Here is a 26,755-nt window from a genome sequence, read left to right on the forward strand (position 1 = left end):
TAGAAATCATTTAGATTTGTTGTACAGTGTTTTTTGTTTTTGGTTTTTGGGGTGGATTTTGTTTTGTTTTTGTCCTAGGTTATTACAGTGTGTGAAGTTCTAGGAATCCACACTTTCCTTCAAATTAATTAATGAGGCAATTACTATAAACCCCTGACTCATGAAAAGCAAGAAAGCATTCCATTATCTATTTGTGCTCATCTGTTCCTTTTATTATTCCCAACTGTAGGTTTAGGCAATGCATAGTTTCTCAGACTGATATAAACAGTCTGGCTCTTAACAGAGCCACCTTGTTAATAGTCAAAGCAATTCCCTGGAGTTTGTCTAAGCAAAAATAGAAACATTTCTGTCAACAAAGCAAGTGAAAAAACAGTACCTATGATCAAACATGAAAGTCATTAACCTTCAGTGTAATCAAGCATTGATTCTCACTAGGAGAATGCTAATTGTCTTTCAGAAAGAAAACAGCATTATTACAAGTTTATCTGCAATACAAACATTTTTTTCTAGACCCCCTTGTAACACAAATTGACATCCCTTCCCCTTTTGTGTAGATGAAATCAACTCTGTAGTATTACTCATCTAGCTAAACTGTGGAAGGATGATCTCTAAGCAGAGCTTCTTAGTTGCTAGTAGAAATGAGCTGGTGAGCACAGGTAGACAAAGGTGAGTTCAGTTTCTGCTTCCCTTGTTCTACGTCCACCCCCAACTAAAATGCATCGCACATGTTCTTTGCTCTATTACCTATTGAGATTCCCCTTCAGGGGAGGACCTACTGCCCATCTGCAAGGAATGAGGTCAGCAGACAGCATCCCCTTTCAGTTCCTTCAGGATCAGCCTCTGCTAAGAGAGCCTTGATTAGAGGTCTGGGAGTGATACATCCCCAAATCTACTACATTATCACATAACCAATTGATGCTTGCCTCAGGAATGCAAGGTTGGTTCAACATTCAAAGAAATTTAATTCACCACATTAACAGAGAAAAGGAGAAAAATCATACAATCACCTCAGTAAATACAAAAAAAAAAGCAACCATTAGATAAAATTCAAAATCCATTCATGATGAAAATTTTCAGAAAACAAGGAATAGAAGAAATTTTTCTCACTCTGATAAGGAGCATCTGTGAAAAACCTACAACTGACATCATATTTAACAGTGGTCTGAATGTTTTTCTCATAACATCAAGAACACAAGGATTCCTACTTTTACCACTTATGCTGAAAACAGTAGTGGAGTATTCAGCCAGTGCAATGAGGCAAAAAGGAAAGTAAAATGGTAAAAAAAAAATTGAAAATCACAGATAACATGTAGGATATTATGAAAGGAAAATTTAATAGCTTTCAGACTATTTGCTTAGGGAATAAGGTTTTTAAAAACTGGTGAGAAAAAGAATTTTTTGAAATCTATTCATTCCAGGTTATTGACTTAAATGTGTCCCCCTCACTTTGACTCTGCATAGTTTCATTCTGGCTTGTTTACCAGAAATGTAGGTATTTACATTAAGTTTATTTTCTTCTCTGACCCCAATCCCATGATCTCATCTACATTCACTTCTAGCTTCTGTTGAGTCTTAATGAGACTTAATTTCTACACCAACTGATTCTTAATCAGCTTTGACATCTTGTCCAGAATATTTCTTTGTTATTCATCCACGTTACATACATTTTCCTGTAGTTTTTCTGTCTAAAGTTTTCAGCCCAGATATTTTACATTAAAAAGAAAAATCATTTGATAAAGGAAGTGTGTAGGATTTATAGGATACACTCTTCTTGGTCTTAGGCCACTTAAGACTGTGCCCTTGGAAGACTAAGAAAGAAACATTCTGAGGCCTCAAAACTACGGACCTTTGATTATTTAGGCCTCTACAAAAAATCTTGCAATGATTCCATAAACTCCAGGAAAGCCCAAGTTTCTTATTTCATAACATCATTGCAGATATTTACCCAGCTTTATATGAATTTCTGAGCTATATTTGTAAATATTTCTCCACCTCAAGTCTCAAAGTAGGCTACAAAGGTTGAGGTTGTTGGTAGGTTATTTATCCCAGGACTCTGCTTTTACAAGCTTTCCAGAGATGTGTTTCAGCTTCACTGATACGTTCTAAAAAGTATAGCTAATTTCAGCTCTAGACTGCAGAGATGTAATAAGCATGCAGTAGGCTAGATCATAAAGACTATAGTCCCACAAGCCAAATCTGGCTCACTGCCATGTTGAAACAGCATGCTTTCCTAACAGAATGGTAGAGTTGAACAATTGTGGCAGAGACCGTATGGCCCACAAATCTGAAAATGATTATTGCATGTCCAGCACAGAGTAGGCTAACTTCTTTTATCAAGGGTCAGTCTTCAACTTTCTCCTTGTAGCAAGAAGTCACTGAGCTGTACAGATACACTTTCATCCAACCAACATTTATTGAAGGCCCATTATGTTTCAGGCAAAATGTAATCTGGAAACTACCTTGACACATGTGGTTTAGCAGATATGTTAAATACTTGAACCTGAGACTCCTTTCTCTGCCTCCTAATGAGGAATCCACACTTGACTGCCCCCACACTGAGTGTGCTTGACAACCAGAAACCAGACTCCTCTGAGATGAGGAATGTGTTTTTCTGGGCTGTGGCTAAATCTTCCAGTCTGCTGGCTCATCACTCCTGGCTTTTTAGCAAGGTGCTAAGATTTGGAGACAAGGGCACAGAGACCAATCGTGCATAAATACCACCCCTTTTTGGTCACCAGGAATAGTGCCTAAAACATTTGGAAATGGATTTTCAGTTTACTGTGTTTGTTTGCAACGTTTTTGTTACCATGGTTAAAAATACGCAAACCATTACTTCATTTTTGACAATAAATTGCTAAGGGGTGAACTATGTAAATCCAGAGATTTTTGGAGAACTCCCATATGGCGATTCGGGGCTCATGCTGGAGCTCCACTTGGTGCTTCCAGAGCCAATGCTGCCCTTTAGAAACTATGTTGATTAATCCTGCCTGAGGGAAAAAGAATTCAGGTCACAGCCTGGGCCAGACTGGCTGATTAAGTGCCAATTCCTGAGAATTCTTTCTCCATGGTATCTCTCTTCCTGGCTTCCTCCTTTGTCTTCCCATTGCCTCTCTGCTACCTCTGGCCTCCACTTGCTCTCTGATTCAGAGTAAAAGAAGTTCACTGGTGTCTGGGCTCTGGTGCTCACATTGCTGCTTGGCTGACATGCAAACCACAACAAGGTGCAGGCACGGCCAGAACCGGAGTTCATCCTTCTCTCCCCCATTCAGTGCCCTTTCCCTGAGCTTCATGGCTGCCTTTGGCAGGGCTCTTACTGGTGTTTTTATACCCTGCCAACTTTTATCTATTTGTGAAGGCTGAATAAAGTCCAAATTAGCTGCTTAATGGTTTGGGCACTTACATTTAAGGATCATAACAGTAAGATGCTGTTTCTACCTACACAGAAAGGAACACAAAATGACTGGTTTCTGCTGATTTCTCCCTTAATTACAAAAGAAGCCAGGAAAATTATAACTTTGGTCTTACTCATAAAGTTTTCTTGCAGAATTTTGGATTCTCTCCTAGATCTCCAATTCACTAGCCACTGTGGCTTAGACGATTTGTCCACTGTCAGGTTGAGCTATGTCTGAGCCCCACACACTAGTGGCATAATTGGATGACATATGCTTGCCAGCCAGGGCCATTTAGACCTCACACAATGGCAATGCCTCAAACCATCCAGTAGGTAGTGTATAAGACTCTGAAGCTAGAGTCACTTAGTCTTTATGAGGAATAACAGAAGCAAGGCAATGATGAGAGGAAGACAGTACACTGTGCTATGCCACTTAGTGTTGAAGAGCTAGGCCTTGGAGCTTGGGCACATGTTGGTCTGAGTCCCAACACTTCCTCGCTATGAATTGCTTAATCTTCCTTGCCTTGGGTTTCCTCATCTGTGGAACCTGGGTGGTATCTCCCACACAGAACTGTTGTAAGGATCAAATTGGGTAATGAATATGAAGGTACTTTGGATCAAAATACATCATTTTTGTCTTTTGGTTAGAAAGATTTGGAGAAATGCTGTGAAGAATCACTAAAGGCACACACAACCTACTAGACTTCTAGAGCCTTCTTGAGTACACAACACATTTTTTACTCTCAAAAAGTAGTGGTAAATCAATCTCACCAAGCCAGGCTATCCCAGTAACACAAATGGAAGTATTTTCCATTCCTCTATGCCATGCACAAATGAGTCCTTTCTCTGACCCCACTACCTCTGAGAGTAAGCACAGGAAGACTAATGAGCTATTTGTTTTTGCCATGCTTGTGGGGTTAGCCAAAAAATAGTCATTGACCCTCAAAACATTTTCTTCCTAGTACAAATAAGCAACATTTAATTCATGGCTCTATACCAACATTCTCCATGATTTTACGTATTATCTCTTAACCAAGCAGAAGACAGTATGGATTGCAATACTAGGGTTTATAAGTTAATGTTAATTATAATAATTACAACAATAATAATTATTATACGTCACTAATTACAGTGTTATTACAGTCAAATAAAAATGTTGGTTTATAATTATAATTAATAATTTATTTTTATACATTAATGTAATAATATCATCTGTTTTCAGGCAAGCAAAACTTCTCTTGTATTTTAATCAATATATCAGCCTGCACAGTAAATGAGGTTGAGTGTGCAATGTCACTACATAGTCCTTAAAACATGGCGAATGCTCAAAGTTTTGGTTGTCCTTGTTAATGTACAGACTAGTATATTAAATACTTTATTCTTATTTTTTAATATGTGAATTCTAGTCAGATCCTCACAGTATGAATTCTTGCCTCTCTGTATGGATAATGTCTATTTCTGTTCTTAATGATAACTGTCAGCCACATAAAGGAAGATTATTTTATAATGTAAAAGGATAATAATTTTAAAAATAAAACTTAAATTGGCTCCCCCTCTCCTTGGGGCAGATATCCAACTCCGCATGAGTATTTAGGTGAATGACTGAGTAATAATCACTACACTGTATTTGAGAGACTCAGGACATAAAATATCACACAAAACCATTTGCAGATCAGTTTCTTCCAAATAGCAATTTGGAGATCTAGGCCTGACCAGGACTAAATTACAAGTCTCAAAGGTATAGATTCAGTTTGTGGCCTAACCAGCCAGGACTTCTCCAGGAATATTTTTAAAATCAACTTTCCAAGTTTAAATCCAAACACATTGGAATTTTAAGAGGTTTGGGGTAGAGACGGGTATTGAGGCGTTGGAGGAAATCTTTTTTTTTTTTTTTAAACCACAGAATGTACCCAGAAATATTGACAAAAAATAGCCAATCACCGAAGATGAAGTCTGCCTGGTAAGACCATACCACCCAGGAAGGCAGTGCAGTGTGGACATCATGGAAAATTAAGATAAATCCACGATCCACAATCAAACACTAACTCTTCAGAGAAACTATTACAGCTAATTAATATAGGGCTTTGAATATTTTCTATATGCAGACAGGAGAACCCAATTAAAATGTTTGGGCACAAAAACACCAATGCCACTGTTCTGCACAGAATGCACATTATCACTGATAACTCTACCAAGTTTCTTTGAAACACATTTAGCACATTTTTGCTGTGTACTTATTCCCTTTCATTATCTCTGCTCATAGGGGTCAAGCAAGCACCAAAGCCATCAGGTGCTGGCAAAGATGTGTCAGTGGACTCTACCCATATCACAAAAAAACCAGGTAAGGAACAAGGTCCTGACTCCCTTAGTTCGCTCTGCTCTGCTGCTTGGGCAGTAACCGTAGTGGCAAATGTAGCAAAAACAGCATCCTCACAGCTCCCAAAGCACCATGCCGACACTACATGGGTACCGCTAGAGATGCATTCTAAAGCGTTATCTTTGGGACACATTAAATATGAATAAGAACCTCTAATGGGGGTACTAATTTAAGAATCACTACTTTGTATAATGTTCAGAGGGGTCACAATGGACCAACAGTAAAGATTCCTTGTGGGTTTGGGTTCTCATCATGTTCACGTTTTGTTCTTATGTAATTTACTGTATCTTTTTACCTGACAGGGTTTATGCTGGTCTCCCAGGAAGTACTTAGTCACAGGGCATTTTCCTAGGTTGTCAATTTTACTTGAAGGTTTTTAACCAACATATATTATGCAGTGAAAGAGATGAATTTTTAGGCTATAAAATCTTGTTATAACACAAGATTTAAAGTGTGGGTTAAGGTGGACTGCTCTAGGCACCTCTAGCCTTGCCAGCCTTTGTGAAAAGTATAAAAAGATACTTCTGTGCATATTATAAAAAGGTGTCTCTTCCTTCTGCCCTTTAGGCAGATCTTCCTCTGGGCTGGCAGGCTTGCACCAGGGCTCCTAGTGGGGTGATCAGAGTGGGTGTTAAACTTCAGCTTCCAGGGCACCTGGATGGCTGAGTTGGTTAAGCACTGGACTCTTGGTTTCAGCTCAAGTCATAATTTCACAGTTGGTGAGTTCATGCCCCACATCAGACTCTGTGCTGGCAGTGCAGAGCCTTCTTGGGATTCTGTCTCTCTCTTCCTGCCCCTCCCCCACTTGCTATCTATCTCTCTCTCAAAATAAATAAACATTAAAAAAAAGAAAACTTTGGTTCACACTCACATATCCCTAGCCCGGTGCCCTGTGCAGTGTGCAATTGTTTGTAGCGACATTGTTCTCCACAGGCATAGGCTTATTGCTTCTGCCATCAAGGCTGCTTTGTTGTAATCTTTTGAAATTTCTCCACTAAAGGATACATTTTATCCTTTAACAATTTAAAGCCAAATTGATATAAGAAATTGTAGTACATCTGTAAATCGAAGGCACTAGGGGGACAATGAAACTGAGAAATACTGTCGAGCCTATATGAGAAACTAAAGATCTTAAACTCTCTATATCTATACAGTTTCAAAAGCCAGATAGACCTATATGCTTTTACCCATAATTAGAGGATATTTTTTCCATATGTTAATGGGTTTCATTATCCCTGGTTACATTACCGGTATTAATTTAAAGACTGTCAGAATATATTACTCATAGGTACTTTTCTATAGCATCTGTTCTCTATCATCCAATAGCTACTTACCAAATGTACTATTTTTTAATGTTTATTTTTTTTATTTTTGAGAGAGACAGAGTGAGTCGGGAAGTGGCAGAGAGGGAGACAGAGAACCACAAGCAGACTCTGCACTGTCAGTACAGAGCCCAATGCAGGGCTCAACCTCACTAACTGTGAGATCAGGACCTGAGCCAAAACCAAGAGTTGGACACTTAACCAACTGAGCCACCCAGGTGCCCCCCAAATGTACTATTTTTTAAAACCTGACCTGTTTATGGAGTGAATCCTCATGACAGCCTTATCTGTAATGTAAATTCTTAGCCCCAATCCCAGGCACTCGCCGCCCACCCTTGCCACCTAGACCTGTGCCCCCACGAAGAAAACCTTTACCACCAAATAATGTCACCGGGAAGCCAGGAAGTGCAGGTATGTCAGTCATATGCCTAAAACTCCCTCCGTGGTTTTAGTTTTACTAGACAACCACAAACCCTTCTTGGTGTGCTAGCTCAGGCGATGGACAAGTCCATGGTGCATGTTCTCCCACAACTGGACACTGTAAATTACAGTTTTGAGGACTACTACCCTGATTCTGGATGGGTGAGATCACGGAAACCATCCCTGTGCACCTCGGCCAGTTTGCTTTTCAAATGTTGTGAGACAGACGCTCACTCAGGCCTTTGAGTGAGTGAATTATTTGGGATGATGTATGTTTCCTACCAGGGATAATGGAAAATGTGATGTCCTGTCATCTGCTTATCATTGTCTCTTGGAATGAAATCCTGTACATCTCACTGAAAGCTCCCCTGTTTACCAGCCTTCATGCTGACCTCCATATCATGGAACCAGGAGAGAGATTAAGCTCTAGACACCAGCAGCTCTAGCCTGTGCAACAGGGCAGGAATATACTATAGAGCCACACATTGATATGTGTGATATCAATCAATCAATCAACCAATGTGTGATATAGCCACACTATATCAAGCCACACATTGATATGTGTTGTCTCCTTCCGTGGAATGACACCTTCGAGTCACCTGGGATGCTCATACTTCATCCTTTCCTTGAAGAAGTTTTCCCCAGCTGCTCAAAGTCGCTTTAGCATTAGCATTGCTTCTGTGTTCTGGTTGTTCTTGACACTTACCTCTGTTACAGCAGAGAACAAATTGGCTTAGACTTGGGTGTTTACACACTGGTCTTCCCCTGCTAGACTAGGAGCTCTGTGATGACAGAGTCCTTGGTACCTTTTGTCTGAATTCACAGAACCAAACCCAGTGCTTGGCACACGGAGGATATTTGATAAGTAGCTGAGTAAATAAATCAGTTAAATTAAGAATAAGTGAAAATTGACTCCGTTTGGGGAAAGCTTTACCTCATTTCTCTTGAGGGCTCTTCCACTGGACCTGTCAGCAAACCATCTTTCTTTCCTCTCCCACCATCTCTACTTCTTAAATATTTTGTACATGGAATCAAGATAAACGTGTTAAGGTTGGCTGTGAAAGATGAAACTGATGATGCTTTATGTGAAAGGGAATGGATGTCACTCTTTTCATAGGATGGAAGGAGGGTATGGGGGTGGAGAAGCTTCTGTGATGTACCATGTACACAGTAAGTTCTTAATCGTTTTTCCAAGTAGCTGAAGGAAGAAATCAGACTCTCATCCACACTTCTGGTGCCTTCCTGAGGCAAGGCCCAGGAACATGAACCCAATGAGGAGACCAGGTTTTCCTCATTAATTGTAACCTGGGGCAGCAATGACTTGAACTCCAGCAGGCTTCCAGTCAGACTGGATGAGTCACATCAGGAAAGTACTGCCTCAGTGTCCTCTATGGAAAATTCACCCCCCTTCCACCACCACCATTCAGTAGAGCTCCCCTATAAGGCTATGTGTCTTCAGCTATAGCTTCATGACCTTGGTTCCTGTCCTATAAAACCCTTGTGCTGTCCCATCAGTAAGTGTAACTTTGGTACAGCCAGCCCATCCTGAAGAGAACCATAAACATATTCTAAGAGTAACTCCAATTCCCCTACCCTCATTCTTGCTGTCTACCTCTAACTCAAAGGGAATGGTTCCACTGAGGAAACAAACACAAAGGGCAATTGTACAGATTTGACCTGATTAACATCAAAGAAAGTGTGTCCTTAATTCAGGACATCAACTACATGTTCTGAAGTCCTCTGAACATAAGTCCTCTCTCACATGTGCCTGTGGGCACAGTCTTAGACTACCAGGTAGCACTTGACACTTGTCCCCTGTCTCCAGATCTCCTGAAGTCTCTGAGTTTGCTTTCCTTGCCATGGTGAAAGTGCTATGTCAGTATTTCCTGCTGGCTCTGCCAACTCTGAAAAGCTCCAACTTCTCTTGGTTTTCTCTCACCTTTGCATTGTGGCCCATTCCCACTAGTACCAAAAGCATGAATCTGCAAGAGCTGGACCAGCTGCACATCTGAGTCCCTCATTCATTGTTCCATGATGAGCCATGGTCCTTGGGTCAGTCTTATAGACCTTGGCTGTCCCTTGGTTGAGAATGAGTCCTTTTCCTAGGAGGATTATAGAATCTTCTCCAGCCTCCACTCTACTCTAAACACCCAGACTTGCCTCGACTTTGGGATTGATCCTGTTTGGGATACCAATTAGTCTTTTCAGAGTAGAGGAGACGCTATTGAATATAGTATCTCAAGTGGCACTATTCTGACAACTAAGCCAGAATCACAGATATTACAGTAAGCATGTTTTTCCTTCTTGTCCAGCCATGACCCATGCCTGCCAGTTACTCTCCAGGTCAAGTCATTCTATCTCCTTGACATCTTTCATGTAAAACTATGTAAGGCTATGTGTCTTCAGCTATAGCTTCATGACCTTGGTTCCTGTCATATAAAACCCTTGTTCTATCCCATCAGTAAGTATAACTTTGGTACAGCCAGCCTATCCTGAAGAGAACCATAAACATATTATAAGAGTAACTCTAATTCCCCTAAAACACCTTCCATCTAATCTCATGGCTCCTTATGTAATTCACCTGCTCTGTTCTTCCTTACTACAGCTGCTTTAGTCTCTTGACTTTCCTCTCAGCCATCAGCTTTGCAACCTGATCATTCATCCTTTTCTCATCTGATTTTGTTATTTTCCTAGTGAAAATATTTCAGGAGGTCCTTGTCACCTAAAAAAAAAAAAAAAAAAGCAATGTCCAAATCCATGTTATGGAAGGCTCTTCATGATTTGGCCTTCCCTGCCCCTCCATAGCCAGCTCTCACTGTATCCCAAAGTACTCTTGACTTTCACCTCATCAAATAGAAGCACCAAGTAGTTTCATGCTTCCTTGACTTGGTTCTTCCTGCAGCCTCAGCCTAGAATATAACTGTCAAACCTACCTCCTGATTACTTCTCTTCTTTATCGGCACAACCTCTGTAAAGACATTCCTTACCCACCCTCATCTTTTCCCATAGACATTACTACTCCCTCCACTTACTTTCCCTGTAATCTTATCCAGTTTTTTCACAATATTTATAATGCTTCAATATATTTGGATCACACATCTATTTTGATCAAGGACACAGGTTTTGTTTTTTCTCCAAGCCCAGCATATAGTGTGCCAAGCCACGTGGTAAGTGCTGAATAAATATTTATGGAATAAATAAATGGGGGAAGTTGGCAGTGATCCTATAAAGCCTGACTACTTTGCCTCTACATTACAGGAATCATTTCATCAGGCCGAGTAACTTCTCCACCTCTGACTGCCACATTCAGGCCTACTGAAGCCCCCTCAGAGAAAACAGAGACAGATGAAAAGCAACCAACTGTTCCTGCCTCAGGAGAAGATCTTGGTTAGTATGTCAGTCACTTCCCACTAGATGCTTAACTATGAAGTACTAAAAGATTTCAAATTAGGGGGAAAAGAGTCTTAGTTCTGGATTATCGAATTATTTCAATTTTTTTATTAATATGTCTTTTTAATTTTTGCAATTATACTTAAGTTTAATGCTATGAGATAGAATATGGTCCTTCACTCCACAGACATAGAATAAAGTACCCAATATTTTTGGAAAAGTCTTCCTGAAAAGATATAAATTACCCAATGCTTCTTACTAAATCAAATGTAATTATTAATCATATGTATCTTAATTAATGAGTATTGGCTACTTTAATCTTTAAATCATTATTGAGTACACTCCAGAACACCTGCAGCAGGACACAATTAAAAGCCTTTTATTGTGGATAATATGTATAATAATAATAAAGGAAATCAAAATTGCAGGCATCTGACTAGGAGGCATTATTAAATATTTATAATCTTTAATACTTTTTCATTTTATTGAGAAGCTTTTTTATATCTTTCTAAAATTATTTATTATCTTGTATTCTCAGGTAATGTAACTGACTTTAGCTCAAGTCCAACAAGAGAAACTGATCCTCTTGGGAAGCCCAGATTCAAAGGTGTGTATGATTGGCTCCAAATCTCAGTTTTGACAAGGCTGTCTTTGATGGGAGTATCACTTGGCTTTTGCTGTGTAAAACTGAAAAATCTTAGTAGCATGTTCTAATAAGGATTTAGTTCTCATGTGTCTGCAAGTCACCTGAGGGTCAGCTGATCTAGCTATTCTTGACTGGATGGTTCTGCCTCCAGCATCAGATACAGCTGGGCTTCCTATGTCTTGGGCTCAGATCTGCTCCACATTTTTCATTTTGGTGCTCAGGATGAAAGACCAACAGTGACTCAGGAGAAGCCATTCTAATGACAATACAAAGTCAAGAGTGGAGAGTTCAAATACAGCATTTTAAGCTCCTCTGTGTTTTACACCTGCCAATATTCAATGGCTAAAGAAAGTCACATAGCCAAGCTCAAATCAAAGATTGGGAAAGTATACTCCTTCCATGGATATAGAGAATATTTTTGAACAGTATCAAATCTACCACAGTAAGAAAGCTATAATATGATATAGAGCCTGGTATTTCCTTTTATAATGTTTTTCTCAAGTGTAAGATGTGATAAATTTTAACATATGTATACACTCATGAAACCATCATTGTAATCAAGATAATAAATACATGTACCACCTCCAAAAGTTTCATCATGTACTTTTATAATTCCTCCATCTCACTCCTCCCACCAAATTTCTAGTTTCTAGATAATCACAGATCTGCTGTACTAAAAATATATATCCATTTTGTGGATTTTTATATAAAGAAAGGATACGATACGAACTTTTTTTGGTCTGGCTTCTTTGACTCAGCATAATTATTTTAAGGTTCATCCATGTTGAAACGTGTAGCAACAGTTTATTTCTTTTAATCCTGACTGGTATTCTATTGAATGGATATATATAATTATTTATTAAACCTATTCATGACATTGAGGTTTTTTCTAATTTTCTTATATTACCAATAAAGCTGCCATAACTCTTAAAGTACAAGTGTTTATATGGATATGTGCTTTCATTCCTTTTGGATGAATGCTGACAAGAGCAATGGCTAGATGATATAAGTGTACATTTAACATTTTAAGAAACTACCAAACTGTTTTCCACAGTAGTTGTACTATTAGCCTTTCTGTCAACAGTATATGAGAGTTTGAATTCCTCCACATCTTTGCCAACATTTAGGACAGTCTTTTTAATTTTAGTCATTTTAATAGGTGTGTAGTAGTTTCAAATTGTGATTTTACTTTGTGTATCTCTAATTACTAAGCATCTTCTCATGTGCTTATTTGCCATCATTTTGGTCGTGTCCCATTTTTTTGTCCATTTTGTTTATAACCTTGCTTATTTTCTTGTTGTTGAGTTTTGACGGTCTTTGTTTTCTGGGTAGAATACCTTTTCAGATACATGCTTTACAAATATTTTTTCCCAGTGTATACCTGCTCTTTTTTAATTTTAATAAATCTTAGTTTATTAATTTGGCTTTTTATATGTTGTATTTTTGGTGTTGTACTTAAGAAATAACTGGCCAGTTGGAGGTCATAAAGACCTCTATTTCCTTCTAGAAGTTTCTCTGCTGTTTCCTTCTAGAAGTTTTCTTTTAAATTTAGGTCTATGATCCACACTGTGTCACATTTTGTATATGATACAAGGTGTGAATACCAATTCGTTTCCTTGCTAATGGATATAGAATTGTTCCAGCATCATGTGTTGAAAAAACTATTCTTTCCACTGAATTTCATTTGTACTTTTATCAAAAATGAATTGTACATATATATGTGGAACTCTTTTTAGCTCTCTAGTCTGTTGCATTGATCTGTTTATCTGCCTTTACATCAATACCACCATGTTTGTGTTACTGTGGTAGTGGTATTGTATTGGTGACTCTGGGTCCTCTGTATCTCCGTATAAATTTTAGAATCAGCTTATCAATGTCCAAGAATAGCCTGGTTAGATTCTTACTAGAATTGAATTGAGCCTATAGATGAATTGGGAAAAATTGAGAGCTGTACAACACTTAGCTTTCCTATTTATGAACATGGCATATTTTATTTAGGTCTTTGATTTCTATAACCAATGTTATTTAAATTTCAGTACACAGAAAACCATTAAAATAGTATTTTTTATTTCAGTTTCCAATTGTTCATTACTACTATATAGAAAAATTTATGTTTATACAGTGATCTTATATCCTGCAACCTTGTGAAACTCAGTAGCTTTTATGTAGGTCAATTAGATTTTCTACATACAAAATCATGTCATTTGAGAGTGACATTTTACTTCTTCCTAACATGGGTTCCTTTTTCCTTGCCTTATCATACTGGCAAGAACTTCCAATAAAACACTGAATAGATACAGTGGGGAATGGACATCCTTTTCTTATTCCTGGTCTTATGGAAAAAACATACAGCCTTTCACCTGAATATAGTATGATGTTACCTTGTAGGCTTTTCATACATGCTCTTTATTGTGTTGAGAAAATTCCCTTCTATGCCTACTTCGGTGATAACTATTATCAGAAACGAGAGCTAGATCATGTCCAATGATTTTTCTGCCTTTATGAAGATGATTATGTTTTTCTTTATTAGTTTGTTAATACAATGAAATAATTACTTTTGAATTTTTAACTTTGCATTCCAGGCACAAACTCCATGGTCATAATGTATTCTCATTTTAATATATTGCTGGATCTCATTTGCTAAAATTTTGTTGAGAATTGTATTCAGTGAAAGATAGTGGTACTGTAGTTTTCTTTTTTTGTAATAGGTCATGTTTTAGTCTCAGTATAATGCTGAACTCTCCTTTTCACTTTTCTGAAAAAATTTAGAATTGGTATTGCTTCTTCCCTGAATGTTTAGTAGTATTTACCAATGAAACCATCTGAGCCTCATATTCTCTTTGTTGGAAGGATTTTATGTATAATTCACTTTCTTTAATGGGTGTAGAGCTATCCAGAGTATTTTTTCTTCCCTAGTGAGTTTCGGTAACTTTTGTCTTTCAAGTTATTAGTTAATTTCATCTAAGTTGTCAAATTTATTGGTATAAGGTTCTTAATATTCTCATATTGTTTGTTATTTTAATAGCTGTAGAATTCTTAGTGATATCATCTCATTCCTGTTACTGATGATGTGTGTCTTTTTTTTCTCTTTTGCCTAATCAATCTTGCTGTAGGTTTATTAATTTATTGATCTTCTGAAAAAGTCAAATTTGTGTTTCATTAATTTTGTCTATTTACTCTGATCTTTATTTTTTTTCTTCTGCTTAATGTAGTTTAATTTGTTCCTCTATTTCCTTAAGGTGGAATATGGGCTCATTGATCTAGAACCTCTCTTCTTTATTATGGCATTTAGTGCTACAAATTTTCCCCTAGATATTATTTAAGCAGTATCCAAACGTTTTTGATATGTTGTATGTTTATTTTTACTCTGTTCAAAATACTTTTTAACTTCCTTTTTGATTTGTTCTTTGACTCATTGATTATTTAGAAATATGTAATTTAATTTCTAAATATTTTGAGATTTTCTAGAGATTATTCTGTTACTGACTTCTAATGTATCTCCATTGTTGTCACATGCTCTGCCAGATACCTAAATCCTTTTAAATTTATTGAGACTTTTTTATGGCCAGGGTATGATCTATTTTGGTATATGTTCTGTGTGTACTTGAAAAGAATGTGTATTCTGCTCTTCATAAAAGCAATGTTGTATTCATTTGCGAGGGTTGCCATAAGAGAATGCTACAGACATGGTAGCTTAAACAACAGAAACTTATTTTCTTATTTTCCAGAAACTTAAGTTCTGGAAGCCAGAAATCTGAAATCAAGGTATCATCAGATTTGGGTTGTTTTGAAGACTTGGATTGCAGATGGCCACCTTCTCACTATGTCCTCATATGTACTATCCTCTGAATGCACACATCCTTCATGTCTTTTCCTCTTTTTTTTTTTTTTTTGAATTACCTAATTAATTTATTTTTTAATTTACATCCAAATTAGTTAGCATATAGTGCAACAATGATTTCAGGAGTAGATTCCTTAATGCCCCTTACCCATTTAACCCATCCCCCATCCCACAAGCCCACGAACAACCCTCTTTGTTCTCTATATTTAAGAGTCTCTTACGTTTTGTCCCTGTCCATGTTTTTATATTATTTTTGCTTCCCTTCCCTTATGTTCATCTATGTTGTATCTTAAATTCCTCATATGAATGAATTCATATGATATTTGTCATTCTCTGAATAATCTCACTTAGCATAATACCGTCCAGTTCCATCCACATAGTTGCAAATGGCAAGATTTCATTCTTTTTTGATTGCTGAGTAACACTCCATTGTGTATATATACTACATCTTGTTTATCCATCCATCCATTGATGGACATTTGGGATCTTTCCATACTTTGTCTTTTGTCAATCACACTGCTATAAACATTGGGGTGCATGTGACCCTTTGAAACAGCACACCTGTATCCCTTGGATAAATACCTAGTAGTGCAATTGTTGGATCGAAAGGTAGTTCTATTTTTAATTTTTTGAGGAACCTCCATACTGTTTTCCAGAGTGGCTGTACCTCTCTGCATCCTCACCAACATCTGTCATATCCTGAGTTGTTAATTTTAGCCATTCTGACAGGTGTGAGGTGGTATCTCATTTGGTTTTGATTTGTGTTTCCCTGATGATGAGTGGTCTTGAACATTTTTTCATGAGTCTATTAGCCATCTGGATTTCTTCTTTAGAGAAGTGTCTATTCATGTCTCTTGCCCATTTCTTCCCTGGATTATTTGTTTTTTGGGTGTGGAGTTTGATAAGTTCTTTCTAGATTTTGGATACTCTTTTTCTGGTATGTCATTTGCAAATATCTTCTCCCATTCTGTCAGTTGCCTTTTAGATTTGCTGATTGTTCAGAAGCTTTTTATTTTGATGAAGTCCCAATAGTTCATTTTTGCTTTTGATTCCCTTGCCTCCAGAGAAGTGTTGACTAAGAAGTTGCTGCTTTCGAGGTCAAAGAGGTTTTGCCGCCTGCTTTCTCCTCAAGGATTTTGATGACTTCCTGTCTTACATTCAGGTCTCTCATCCATTTTGAGTTTCTTTTTGTGTATGGTGTAAGAAAGTGGTCCAGGTTCATTTTTCTGCATGTCGCTGTCCAGTTTTCCCAGCACCATTTGCTGAAGAGACTGTCTTATTCCATTGGATATTCTTGTGTACTTTGTCAAACATTAGTTGGCCATACATTTGTGGGTCCTTTTCTGGGTTCTCTATTCTGTTCCATTGATCTGAGCGTCTGTTTTTGTGCCAGTACCGTACTGTCTTGATGATTACAGCTTTGTAATACATCTTGAAGTTCAGGATTGTGATGCCTCCAGCTTCAGTTTTCTTTTTGAAGATTGCTTTGGCTATTTGGGGTCTTTTCTAGTTCCAAATTTTAGGATTTTGTTCTAGCTCTGTGAAGAATGGTAGTGTTATTTTGATAGGGATTTCCTTGAATATGTAGATTCCTTTGGGTAATATCAACATTTTAACAATGTTTGTTCTTCCAATCCAGGAGCATGGAATATTTTTCCATTTGTGTGTGTGTGTCTTCTTCAATTTCTTTCATAAGTTTTCCTTAGTTTTCAGTGTATAGATTTTTCACCTATTTGGTTAGGTTTATTCCTAGGTATTTTATGTTTTTTGGTGCAATTGTAAATGGGATTGATTCCTTAATTTCTCTTTCGGTTGCTTCATTATTGGTGTATAGGAATGCAAGTGATTTCTGTGCACTGATTTATATCCTGCGACTTTCCTAAATTCATGGATCAGTTCTAGTAGGTTTTTGGTGAGATCTTGTGGGTTTTCCATATAGAGTATCATGCCATCTGTGAAGAGTTGGAGTTTTGACTTCCTCCTGGCTGATGTGGATTCTTTTTATTACCTTGTGTTGTCTGATTGCTGAAGCTAAGACTTCCAGTACCATGTTGAATAACCGTGGCGAGACTGGACATCTCTGTCATGCTCCTGACCTTAGGCGGAAAGCTCTCAGTTTTTCCCCATTGAGGATGATATTAGCAGTGGGTCTTTTATATATGGATTTAATGATCTTGTGGTATGATCCTTCTATCCCTACTTTCTTGAGGGCTTTTATCAAGAAAGGACGCTGTATTTTGTCAAATGCTTTCTCTGCATCTATTGAGAGGATCATGTGGTTCTTGTTCTTTTATTGATGCGATGTATCACATTGTTTTGTGGATATTGAACCAGCCTGGCATCTCAGATAAAAATCCTACTTGGTCATGGTGAATAATTCTTTTAATGATTGTTGGATTCACTTGACTAGTATCTTGTTGAGGACTTATGCATCCATGTTCATCAGGGAAATTGGTCTGTAGTTCTCCTTTTTAGTGGAGTCTTTGTCTGGTTTTGGAATCAAGGTAATGCTGGCTTCATAGAAAGAGTTTGGAAGTTTTCCTTCCATTTCTTTTTTCTTTTTTTTCTTTTTTTCTTTTTCTTTTTCTTTTTCTTTTTCTTTTTCTTTTTTTTGAACAGTTTCAGAAGAATAGGTGTTAAGTCTTCTTCACGTGTTTGGTAGAATTACCCTGTAAAGCCATCCAGCGCTGGACTCTAGTTTTTTTGGGAGATTTTTGATTACTAATTGAATTTCTTTGCTGGTTATGGGTCTGTTCAAATTTCTATTTCTTCCTGTTTCAGTTTTGGTTGTTTATATGTTTCTAGGAATTTTTCCATTTCTTCCACATTGCCCATTTTATTGGTATATAATTGCTCATAATATTCTTTTATTATTGTTTGTATTTCTGCAGTGTTGGTTGTACTCTCTCCTATTTCATCCTTCATTTTATTTATTTGGGCCCTTTCCTTTTCCCTTTTTCTTTTTGATCAAACTGGCTAAGGATTTAATAATTTTGTTAATCCTTTCAAAGAACCAGCTCCTGGTTTCATTGATGTGTTCTGTTGTTGTTGTTGTTGTTTGGTTTCAATAGCATTGGTTTCTACTCTAATCATTACTCTTTCCTTTATTCTGCCGGTTTGGGGTTCTATTTGCTATTTTTCCAGCTCTTTAAGGTGTAAAGTTAGGTTGTATCTGAGACCTTTATTCCTTCTTTAGGAAGGTCTGGATTGCTATATACTTTACTCTTATGACCACTTTGCTGTGTCCCAGAGGTTTTGTGCTGTGGTGTTATCATTTTCATTGGCTTCCATGTACTTTTTAATCTCCTTTTTACTTCTTGGTTAGCAAATTCATTCTTTGGTAGGATATTCTTTAGTTATTTGTTATCTTTCCAAATTTTTTCTTGTGGTTGATTTTGAGTTTCATAGCATTGTGGTCTGAAAATATGCTCAGTATGAACTTGATCTTTCTGTACTTGTTGAGGGCTGATTTGTGTCCCAGGATGTGATCTATTCTGGAGAATCCTCCACATGCACTCAAGAAGAATGTGTATTCTGCTTTAGGATTAAGTGTTCTGAATATATTTGTTAAGTCCATCTGGTCCAGAGTGTCATTCAAAGACATTGTTTCTTTGTTGATTTTCTTGTTTAAATGATCTGTCCATTGTTGTAAGTGGGGTGTTGAAGTCCCCTACTATTATGGTATTATTATCTCTGAGTTTCTTTATGTTTGTGATTGATTTATGTATTTGGGTGTTTCCACATTAGGTGCATAAATGTTTACAATTGTTAGGTCTTCTTGGTGGATAGACCCCTTAACTGCCATATAATGCCCTTCTTCATCTCTTGTTACAGTCTTTATTTTAAAGTCTAGATTGTCTAACACAAGTATGACTATTCTGGCTTTCTTTTGAGGCCATTAGCATGATAGATGGTTCTTCATCCCCTTACTTTAAATCTGAAGGTGTCTTTAGATCTAAAATGGGTCTCTTATAAACACCATATAAATGGATCTTGTTTTCTTATCCATTCTGTTACCCTATGTTTTTTGATTAGAGCATTGAGTCCATTGATGTTTAGAGTGAGTACTGAAAGATATGAATTTATTGCCATTATGATGCTTGTAGAGCTGGGGTTTCTGGTGGCGTCCTCTGGTCCTTTCTAGTCTTTGTTGCTTTTGGTATTTATTTATTTACATATACATATACATATACATATACATATACATATACATATACATATACATATACATATACATGTATGTGTGTGTGTGTGTATATATATACATATATACATATATATATATATATATATGTATATATATTCATCTTTTCTCCCCTCAGAAAGTCCCCCTTAAAATTTCTTGCAGTGCTGGTTTAGTGGTCACAATCTCCTTTAATTTTTGTCTGTCTGGAAACTTTTTCTCTCTCCTTCTATTTTGAATGACAGCCTTGCTGGATAAAGAATTCTTGGCTGCATATTTTTCCAATTCAACACATTGGATATATTCTGCCACTGCTTTCTGGCTTGCCAAGTTTCTGTGAGTAGGTCTGCTGAGAACCTAATCTGTTTTCCCTTTTAGGTTAAGGTCTTTTTTTCCTTTGCTAACCTCATGATTCTTTCCTTGCCTGAGTATTTTGTGAATTTGACTATGATATGCCTTGTTGATGGTCGGTTTTTGTTGAATCTAATGGGAGTTCTCTGTGTTTCTCAGATTTTTATGTCTTTGTCTTTCCCTAGGTTAGGGAGGTTTTCCACTATGATTTGCTCACATAAATTTTGTACCCCTTTTCCCCTCTTTTCATCTTCTGGGACTCCTATGATTCTGATATTATTCCTTTTTAATGAGTCACTGATTTCTCTAATAATTAAATCATGCTCTTTTGTCTTAGTCTCCCTCTTTTTTTCTGCTTCATTATTCTCCATAAGTTTGTCCTCTATATCCCTGATTTGCTGCTCTGCTTCATCCTTACTTGCCTCTGTGGCATCCATTTGAGATTGCTGCTCAGTTATAGAATTTTTTATTTCATCCTGACTAGCTTTTACTACTTTCATCTCCACAGAAAAGGATTCTAATCTATTTTCGACCCCAGCTAGTATTATTATTATCATGATTCTAAATTCTGGTTCAGACATCTTGCTTGTATCTATGTTGACTAAGTCCCTGGCTGTTGTTTATTCCTGTTCTTTCTTTTGGGGTGTCATTTTGAAGGAAGAAAATGAATTAATAATTTAAAAAAATAATAGAATCAAACAATTAAAAACAACACAAATAAATCAAATAAAGGGTGCTAGATCCTAGGTGTGTTTTGGTCTTGTTGTTGAAAGAAACTTGACAGATTAGAGAAAAAAGGGAAAGATAAGAAAAAAAGGAAAAGGGAAAAGGAAAATGTTTGAAAAACTGAAAAAATGAATACAGTAGAATAAAATGAAATGAGGGTAAAATAGAATTTTTAAAAGTTACAAAAAAGTAAAAAATGTTGTAGAAAAAATAAAGAATAATCTTTTTAATAAAAATTGAATATAAAAAATAATTTTTTTCTCTTTTTGTATTCAAGAACAAGAAAAGAAAAAAAGTTGAACAGAGGGACCAGTGAACAGAATGAAATACAATTGAAATTACATCTAGTTTCTCCTAGAAGCCAAACTATGAAGCACTTTATAGTCCATAAACTAAGCAGGCAGAGAGACTTGTGGTGTTCCTTAAGAATGTGGTTGACCCAGTTGGGCAGGGCTTAGTGTATTGGCTTCATTCTCCACTAGATGGCACTGCTTAGCTTACTGGGGTGGATTGTTCTAGTGCATGTAGGCATGTATGCACATGTGTAGGAGGGGTCAAAATGGCATCACCCAGCTACCCAGTTTATAGTATCAGAACTCTGTGCTCTCACCTATGGGCAATCAAGCACCCCGCCTTTGTCTCTAGCTTCTGTCTACTTCCCGCTTGTAGACTGTCTGTGACCAAGCCATCAGGCTGCCAGGTAGGACCTCCCTCCTGAGTTTTATCTCAGATGGTGCTGTGTTTCCCAACCCCTCACTTCTGAGGGACTGTGGCTTTGACCTGTTCTGACCCTCTGGGGGATGGTCTTGCTAAGCAATGGCCGGGTGCCGTCCCACCACCAGAACCTTCATGAGACCGTGCTGCTGCTGATGTCCAGAGACCGACTAGGTGCCAACCCACCCCAGATAAAGTTTGTGTGATCATGTAGCAGCAGCATTTCAGGGATTATAGTAAATCACAACACATATCTGGCACCAGGCTTCACCCTTAACATCCTTGTTCCAATACCAGCAAATGTGGTTATTTTCTGGGGTCTGCTGGGATGTTTTCCTGTGGTGAGGCCACACAGCCTCTACCAAATGTCCTCCCATCAAGAGAACCATGTCTCCCCATGTGGCCCAAAGACCCCTCAGACCTTGCTCTCTGCTCCTGGGGATTCACCCTTCTCACCAGAGCACTGCTAGGTATCAAGCTGTGGAGTTTCAGACTCTGTGCTCCCCCTGTTTATAGAGTCTTAATGGAATTTAAACCTTTTCCTTTCTCCCTTTTTTGTTCAGCCCCTTGCAGCTGTTTCCACTCTTCCTTTTTTCTCCATGTGCTTTCAGGGTGAGGGGTGCTTTTCCCTTATTCTCCCCCCATCTCTGTCCTCTTCCAACAAGCAAAAACAGCTCCCTGCCCTCCATGCACACTCCCCCAGTTCACCTTTCCATACCATGTACCTGCTGAGTTCTGTGGTTCAGGTTGTTCAGATTGTTATGTTAATCCTCAAATAAGTTTTCTAGGTATGCAAGATGGTTTAGTGTTGATCTGGCTGCATTTCAGAGTTGAGAGACACAAAAAATGCTTCCATGATGTTCTACCATATTCGCCCCTGCTGTCTCTTCCTCTTAATTTTTAAAATTTTTTTTATGTTTATTCATTTTTGAAAGAGAGAGAGCACAAGCAGGGGTGGGGTAGAGAGAGAGGGGGACACAGAATCCGAAGCAGGCTCCAGGCTCTGAGCTGTCCGCACAGAGCCCAACGTGGGGCTCAAACTCACAAATCATGAGACTATGACCTGAGCCGAAGTCGATGCTCAACTGACTGAGCCACCCAGGCGCCCGTCTTCCTCTTAAAAGGACATCAGTCACAGTGGATTAGGATCCCACCCTGTGACCTCATTTAATCTTGATTTCTTTATTTGGGTGTTTATAACCTTATATTTAACATGACCAATGATAAGGTTAGATTTAAATCTATCTCCTTTTGCTATTTTTCTTTTTGTCCCATCTACCCTTTGTTCCCTCTTTTCCTCTTTTTCAACCACCTCTTATTGAGTATTTTGTTGTTGTTGTTGTTGTTGTTGTTGTTGTTGAAATATATGAGGCATACAATATTACATTAGTTTCATGTGTACAGCATAGTGATTCAACTTTTCTATACCTTATACTCTGTTTACCACAAGTGTAGCTACCATCTGTCACCATAGAACTCTATTATAATACCATTGATTCTATTCCCTATGCTGGACCTTTTATCCTCATAACTTATTCATTCCTTAACTAGAGGCCTCTATCCCTCACTCCCTTCACTCATTTTGCCTATTTGCCCTCCCATCTAACAACCATAAGTTTGTTTTCCTATATTTATGGATCTGTTTCTGCTTTTTGTTTGTTCATTTGTGTATGTGTGTTTTACATTCCACATATAAGTGAAATCACACAGTATTTGTCTTTCTCAGTCTGACTTATTTCACTTACATAGACCTAGAGGGTATAATGCTATGTTGTCGCAAATGGCAAGATCTCATTCTTTTTTATGGCTGACGAATTTTCGTGTGTGTGTGTGTGTGTGTGTGTGTGTATGCATAAACCATTATTTATACATTCATCTATCGCTGGACACTTGGGTTGTTTCTATATCTTAGCTATTGTAAATAGTGCTGCAATAAACATAGGGGTGCATATATCTTTTCAAATTAGTGCTTTCATTTTCTTTGGGTAAATACCTATTAGTGGAAACACTGGATTATACAGTATTTCTATTTTTAATTTTTTGAGGAAACTCTACTATTTTGCACGGTGGCTGCACAAATTTACATTCCCACCAGTAGGACACCAGAGTTTTCTCCACATTCTTGTCGACACTTATTATTTCTTTTTTTTTTTTTTGTCTCTAGCCATTCTGACAGGTAATATAAGATAAGGTAATATCTCACTGTTGTGTAGATTTGCATTTCCCTCATAATTACTGTTGTTGAGCATCTTTTCATGTGTCTATTGGCCAGTTACATGTCTTCCTTTGGAAAAATGTCTATTCAGGTCCTTTGTCCATTTTTAATTGGATTATTTATGTGTTTTGGTGTTCTATAAATTCTTTATATGTTTTGGATATTAAACCCTTATTGGATATGTCATTTGCAAATATCTTCTCCCATTCATTATGTTGCCTTTTTGTTTTGTTGATAATTTCCTTTACTGTGCAATAATTTTTTACTTCAGTGTAGTCCTGATCATTTTTGTTTCTGTTTAACTTGCCTGAGGAGACATATCTAGAAAAATGTTGCTAAAACTGATGTCAAAGAAATTACTGCCTATGTTTTCTTCTAGGAGTTTTATGGCTTCAGGTCTCAAATTTAGGTCTTTAATCCATTTTGAGTTTATTTTTGTGTGTAGTGTGAGTGGTCCAATTTCATTCTTTGGCATGTAGCTGTCTACTATTTATCAAAGGGACTGTCTTTCCCATTGTATATTCTTAACCTCTTTTGTGATAGATTAATTGAAATATAAGCATAGGTTTATTTCTTTTTTTTTTTAGTTTTTTTTTTAACATTTATTTATTTTTGAGACAGAGCATGAATGGGGGAGGGGCAGAGAGAGAGGGAGACACAGAATCGGAAGCAGGCTCCAGGCTCCGGGCCATCAGCCCAGAGCCTGACGCGGGGCTCGAATTCACGGACCGCAAGATCGTGACCTGAGCTGAAGTTGGACGCTCAACCGACTCAGCCACCCAGGCACCCCAGCATAGGTTTATTTCTAGAGATTGAGTTTTATGATTTTTATGATTCTATTTTCTCTCTTTAGTTGTCTTACTAGTTGTAACTCTTTATTTTGTTATTGCTTTAGGGTTTATAGTATGTATCTTTAATTTACCACAGTCTATCTTCTAGTGATATTCTACAACTTCACAAATAGTGCAAGAACCTTACATTAGTATAGCAACTTATCTTTCCTCTTGGCCTATCACTGTTAGGCATTTTACTTTTACGTATTAATACATCATGCTAAATTGATATTATTTATGTTTAAATAGTAAATTGCCTTTTAGAAAGAATTAAATGACAAAAATATTGTGCACATTTACCTATATAGTTACTATTTCCAGTGCTCTTTATTTCTTTGTGTGGATACATCATTTTTCTTCTGCCTGAATGTCCTTTAATCTTCCTTGTAGGGTGGGTCTGGTGGTTATGAATTCTCTTAGCTTTTATATACGTAAAAGGTGTTTTACTTTAAAAAAAAAAAAAAAAGAGGGGCGCCTGGGTGGCGCAGTTGGTTAAGCGTCCGACTTCAGCCAGGTCACGATCTCACGGTCCGTGAGTTCGAGCCCCGCGTCAGGCTCTGGGCTGATGGCTCAGAGCCTGGAGCCTGTTTCCGATTCTGTGTCTCCCTCTCTCTCTGCCCCTCCCCCATTCATGCTCTGTCTCTCTCTGTCCCAAAAAATAAATAAACGTTGAAAAAAAAAATTAAAAAAAAAAAAAAAGATATTCACTAGTTAAATAATTCTAGATGACAAGTTTTTTTTCCAGTATTTAAAGATGTTGCTCCACTGCCTTCTCCCTTGCATTCTTTCCAATGAGACATCTGCCATAATCCTTATCTTGGTTGTACTATATATCATGTGTCTTTTCTGCCTCCTTTAAAGGTTTTCTTTCTATCACTGGCTTTGAGAAACTTGATTTTGATTGGTGTAGTTTCTTCATATTTGTTGTGCTTAGGTTTATTCAAGCCTTTTGGATCTGTGGGTTTAGAGGTTTTATCAAACTTGGAAAGTCTTTTGCCATTATTTCTTCAAATACCTTTGCTGTCCCTGTTCTCTGGGCAGATATTAAAATTACATCTGTGTTATACTGCCTGAAGCTTCCCCATAGCTCACTGATGCTCTGTTCATTATTTTTATTATTTTTTCTTTCCACTTTTATTTTGGGTAGTTTTTACTGCTATGTCTTCAAGTTCACTAATTTTTTTTTGCACTATCATATCAGTGCTAGTATCATCCAGTGTTTTTTGCATCTTACACATTTTAATTTTCATCTCTAGAAATTCACTTTGGGTATTTTTAAAAATATCTTTCATGTATTAACTTCTTGACATGTGGATTATAGTTATAATAACAGTTTTATTTTCCCTGTGTGATGACTCTAACATCTAGGCAAGTTCTAGATTGATTTCAAATTATTTATTTTTCTCATTATGGGCAACATTTTCCTGTTATTTCCTATTTTTTTTTTATTCCTAAAATATTCTTTAATTTTGTCCTGGGTTAAATTACTTGAAACCATTTGACCTTTTTGAGTCTGGCTTTTAAGATTTATTAGGTGGGACCAGAACTGTTTAGTGTGGGGCTAATTATTCCCCATTCTCAAGGCAATACCCTCTTGAATACTTCTTCCAATACCCCACAAATTATGCTGTTTAAAACATGCTCAGGAGAACCAAATTACTTCTCGATATTAGCATAAGTTAAACCCATTTTAAAAAGTAAATCAGCTACAACATCCATGTCATGTATCCCAGAGACAGGAATTCTAGATTTTCACAAGTTTGAACAGTCCACATCACTGCTTTCATCTATCTGCTTATAATATGAGACCAGATATCCTCAAACAGAAAAATAAATTTGAGTTTACCTCCACCTTCTGTATGTACAAGCTCAAATAAGGCTCACTGTCCAAGTCCTCTCTCTCTTAGGTCCTCATGTGCGTTACATCCAAAAACCGGACAACAGGCCCTGTTCCATCACTGATTCTGTCAAACGGTTCCCCAAAGAGGATGCCACCGAGGGGAATGCCACAAGCCCACCGCAGAACCCACCCACCAACCTCACTGTGGTCACTGTGGAAGGGTGTCCCTCATTTGTCATCCTTGACTGGGAAAAGCCACTAAATGATACTGTCACTGGTAAGATCATGATGTGAGCACTTGTACTATGGTGGGAAGCTTCAATAATGTGAGTGTGGTACCTCGTCAAACTATGAGGCATATCTCAGGGGTAGCAAGTCCTAGTAGAACTATTGTCAAAAAGTGTCATATGATGGGCAAAGATCATCTGTGTCCCAGTGGTGGGTTTCCTGTTAATTTAACATATCTCTTTAGGTTACGTTCCTTCCATCTTGTCTCAGAACTCTTC

The 26,755-nt window shown here is 37.5% G+C and overlaps 1 protein-coding gene across 39 annotated transcripts in view; it reads left to right on the forward strand.

Annotated features, from left to right (window-relative positions):
- The window catches only part of ABI3BP (ABI family member 3 binding protein), a 267,443-nt gene that overhangs the window by 218,285 nt on the left and 22,403 nt on the right, over positions 1–26,755 (forward strand). For 37 of the 39 annotated variants that reach the window (XM_086675570.1, XM_086675580.1, XM_086675571.1 and 34 more), the window contains 5 exons: positions 5,655–5,732; positions 7,397–7,501; positions 10,769–10,897; positions 11,439–11,507; positions 26,317–26,526. In XM_086675570.1, coding sequence (XP_086531696.1) covers positions 5,655–5,732; positions 7,397–7,501; positions 10,769–10,897; positions 11,439–11,507; positions 26,317–26,526 — 591 coding nt within the window. The remainder of the gene's footprint in view (positions 1–5,654; positions 5,733–7,396; positions 7,502–10,768; positions 10,898–11,438; positions 11,508–26,316; positions 26,527–26,755) is intronic. The other 2 variants (XM_086675588.1, XM_086675593.1) reach the window with 1 other exon arrangement.

The sequence above is a fragment of the Puma concolor genome, chromosome C2, assembly GCF_028749965.1.
Source record: "Puma concolor isolate L17-30 chromosome C2, mPumCon1.1.hap2, whole genome shotgun sequence".
NCBI classification, from domain to species: domain Eukaryota; kingdom Metazoa; phylum Chordata; class Mammalia; order Carnivora; family Felidae; genus Puma; species Puma concolor.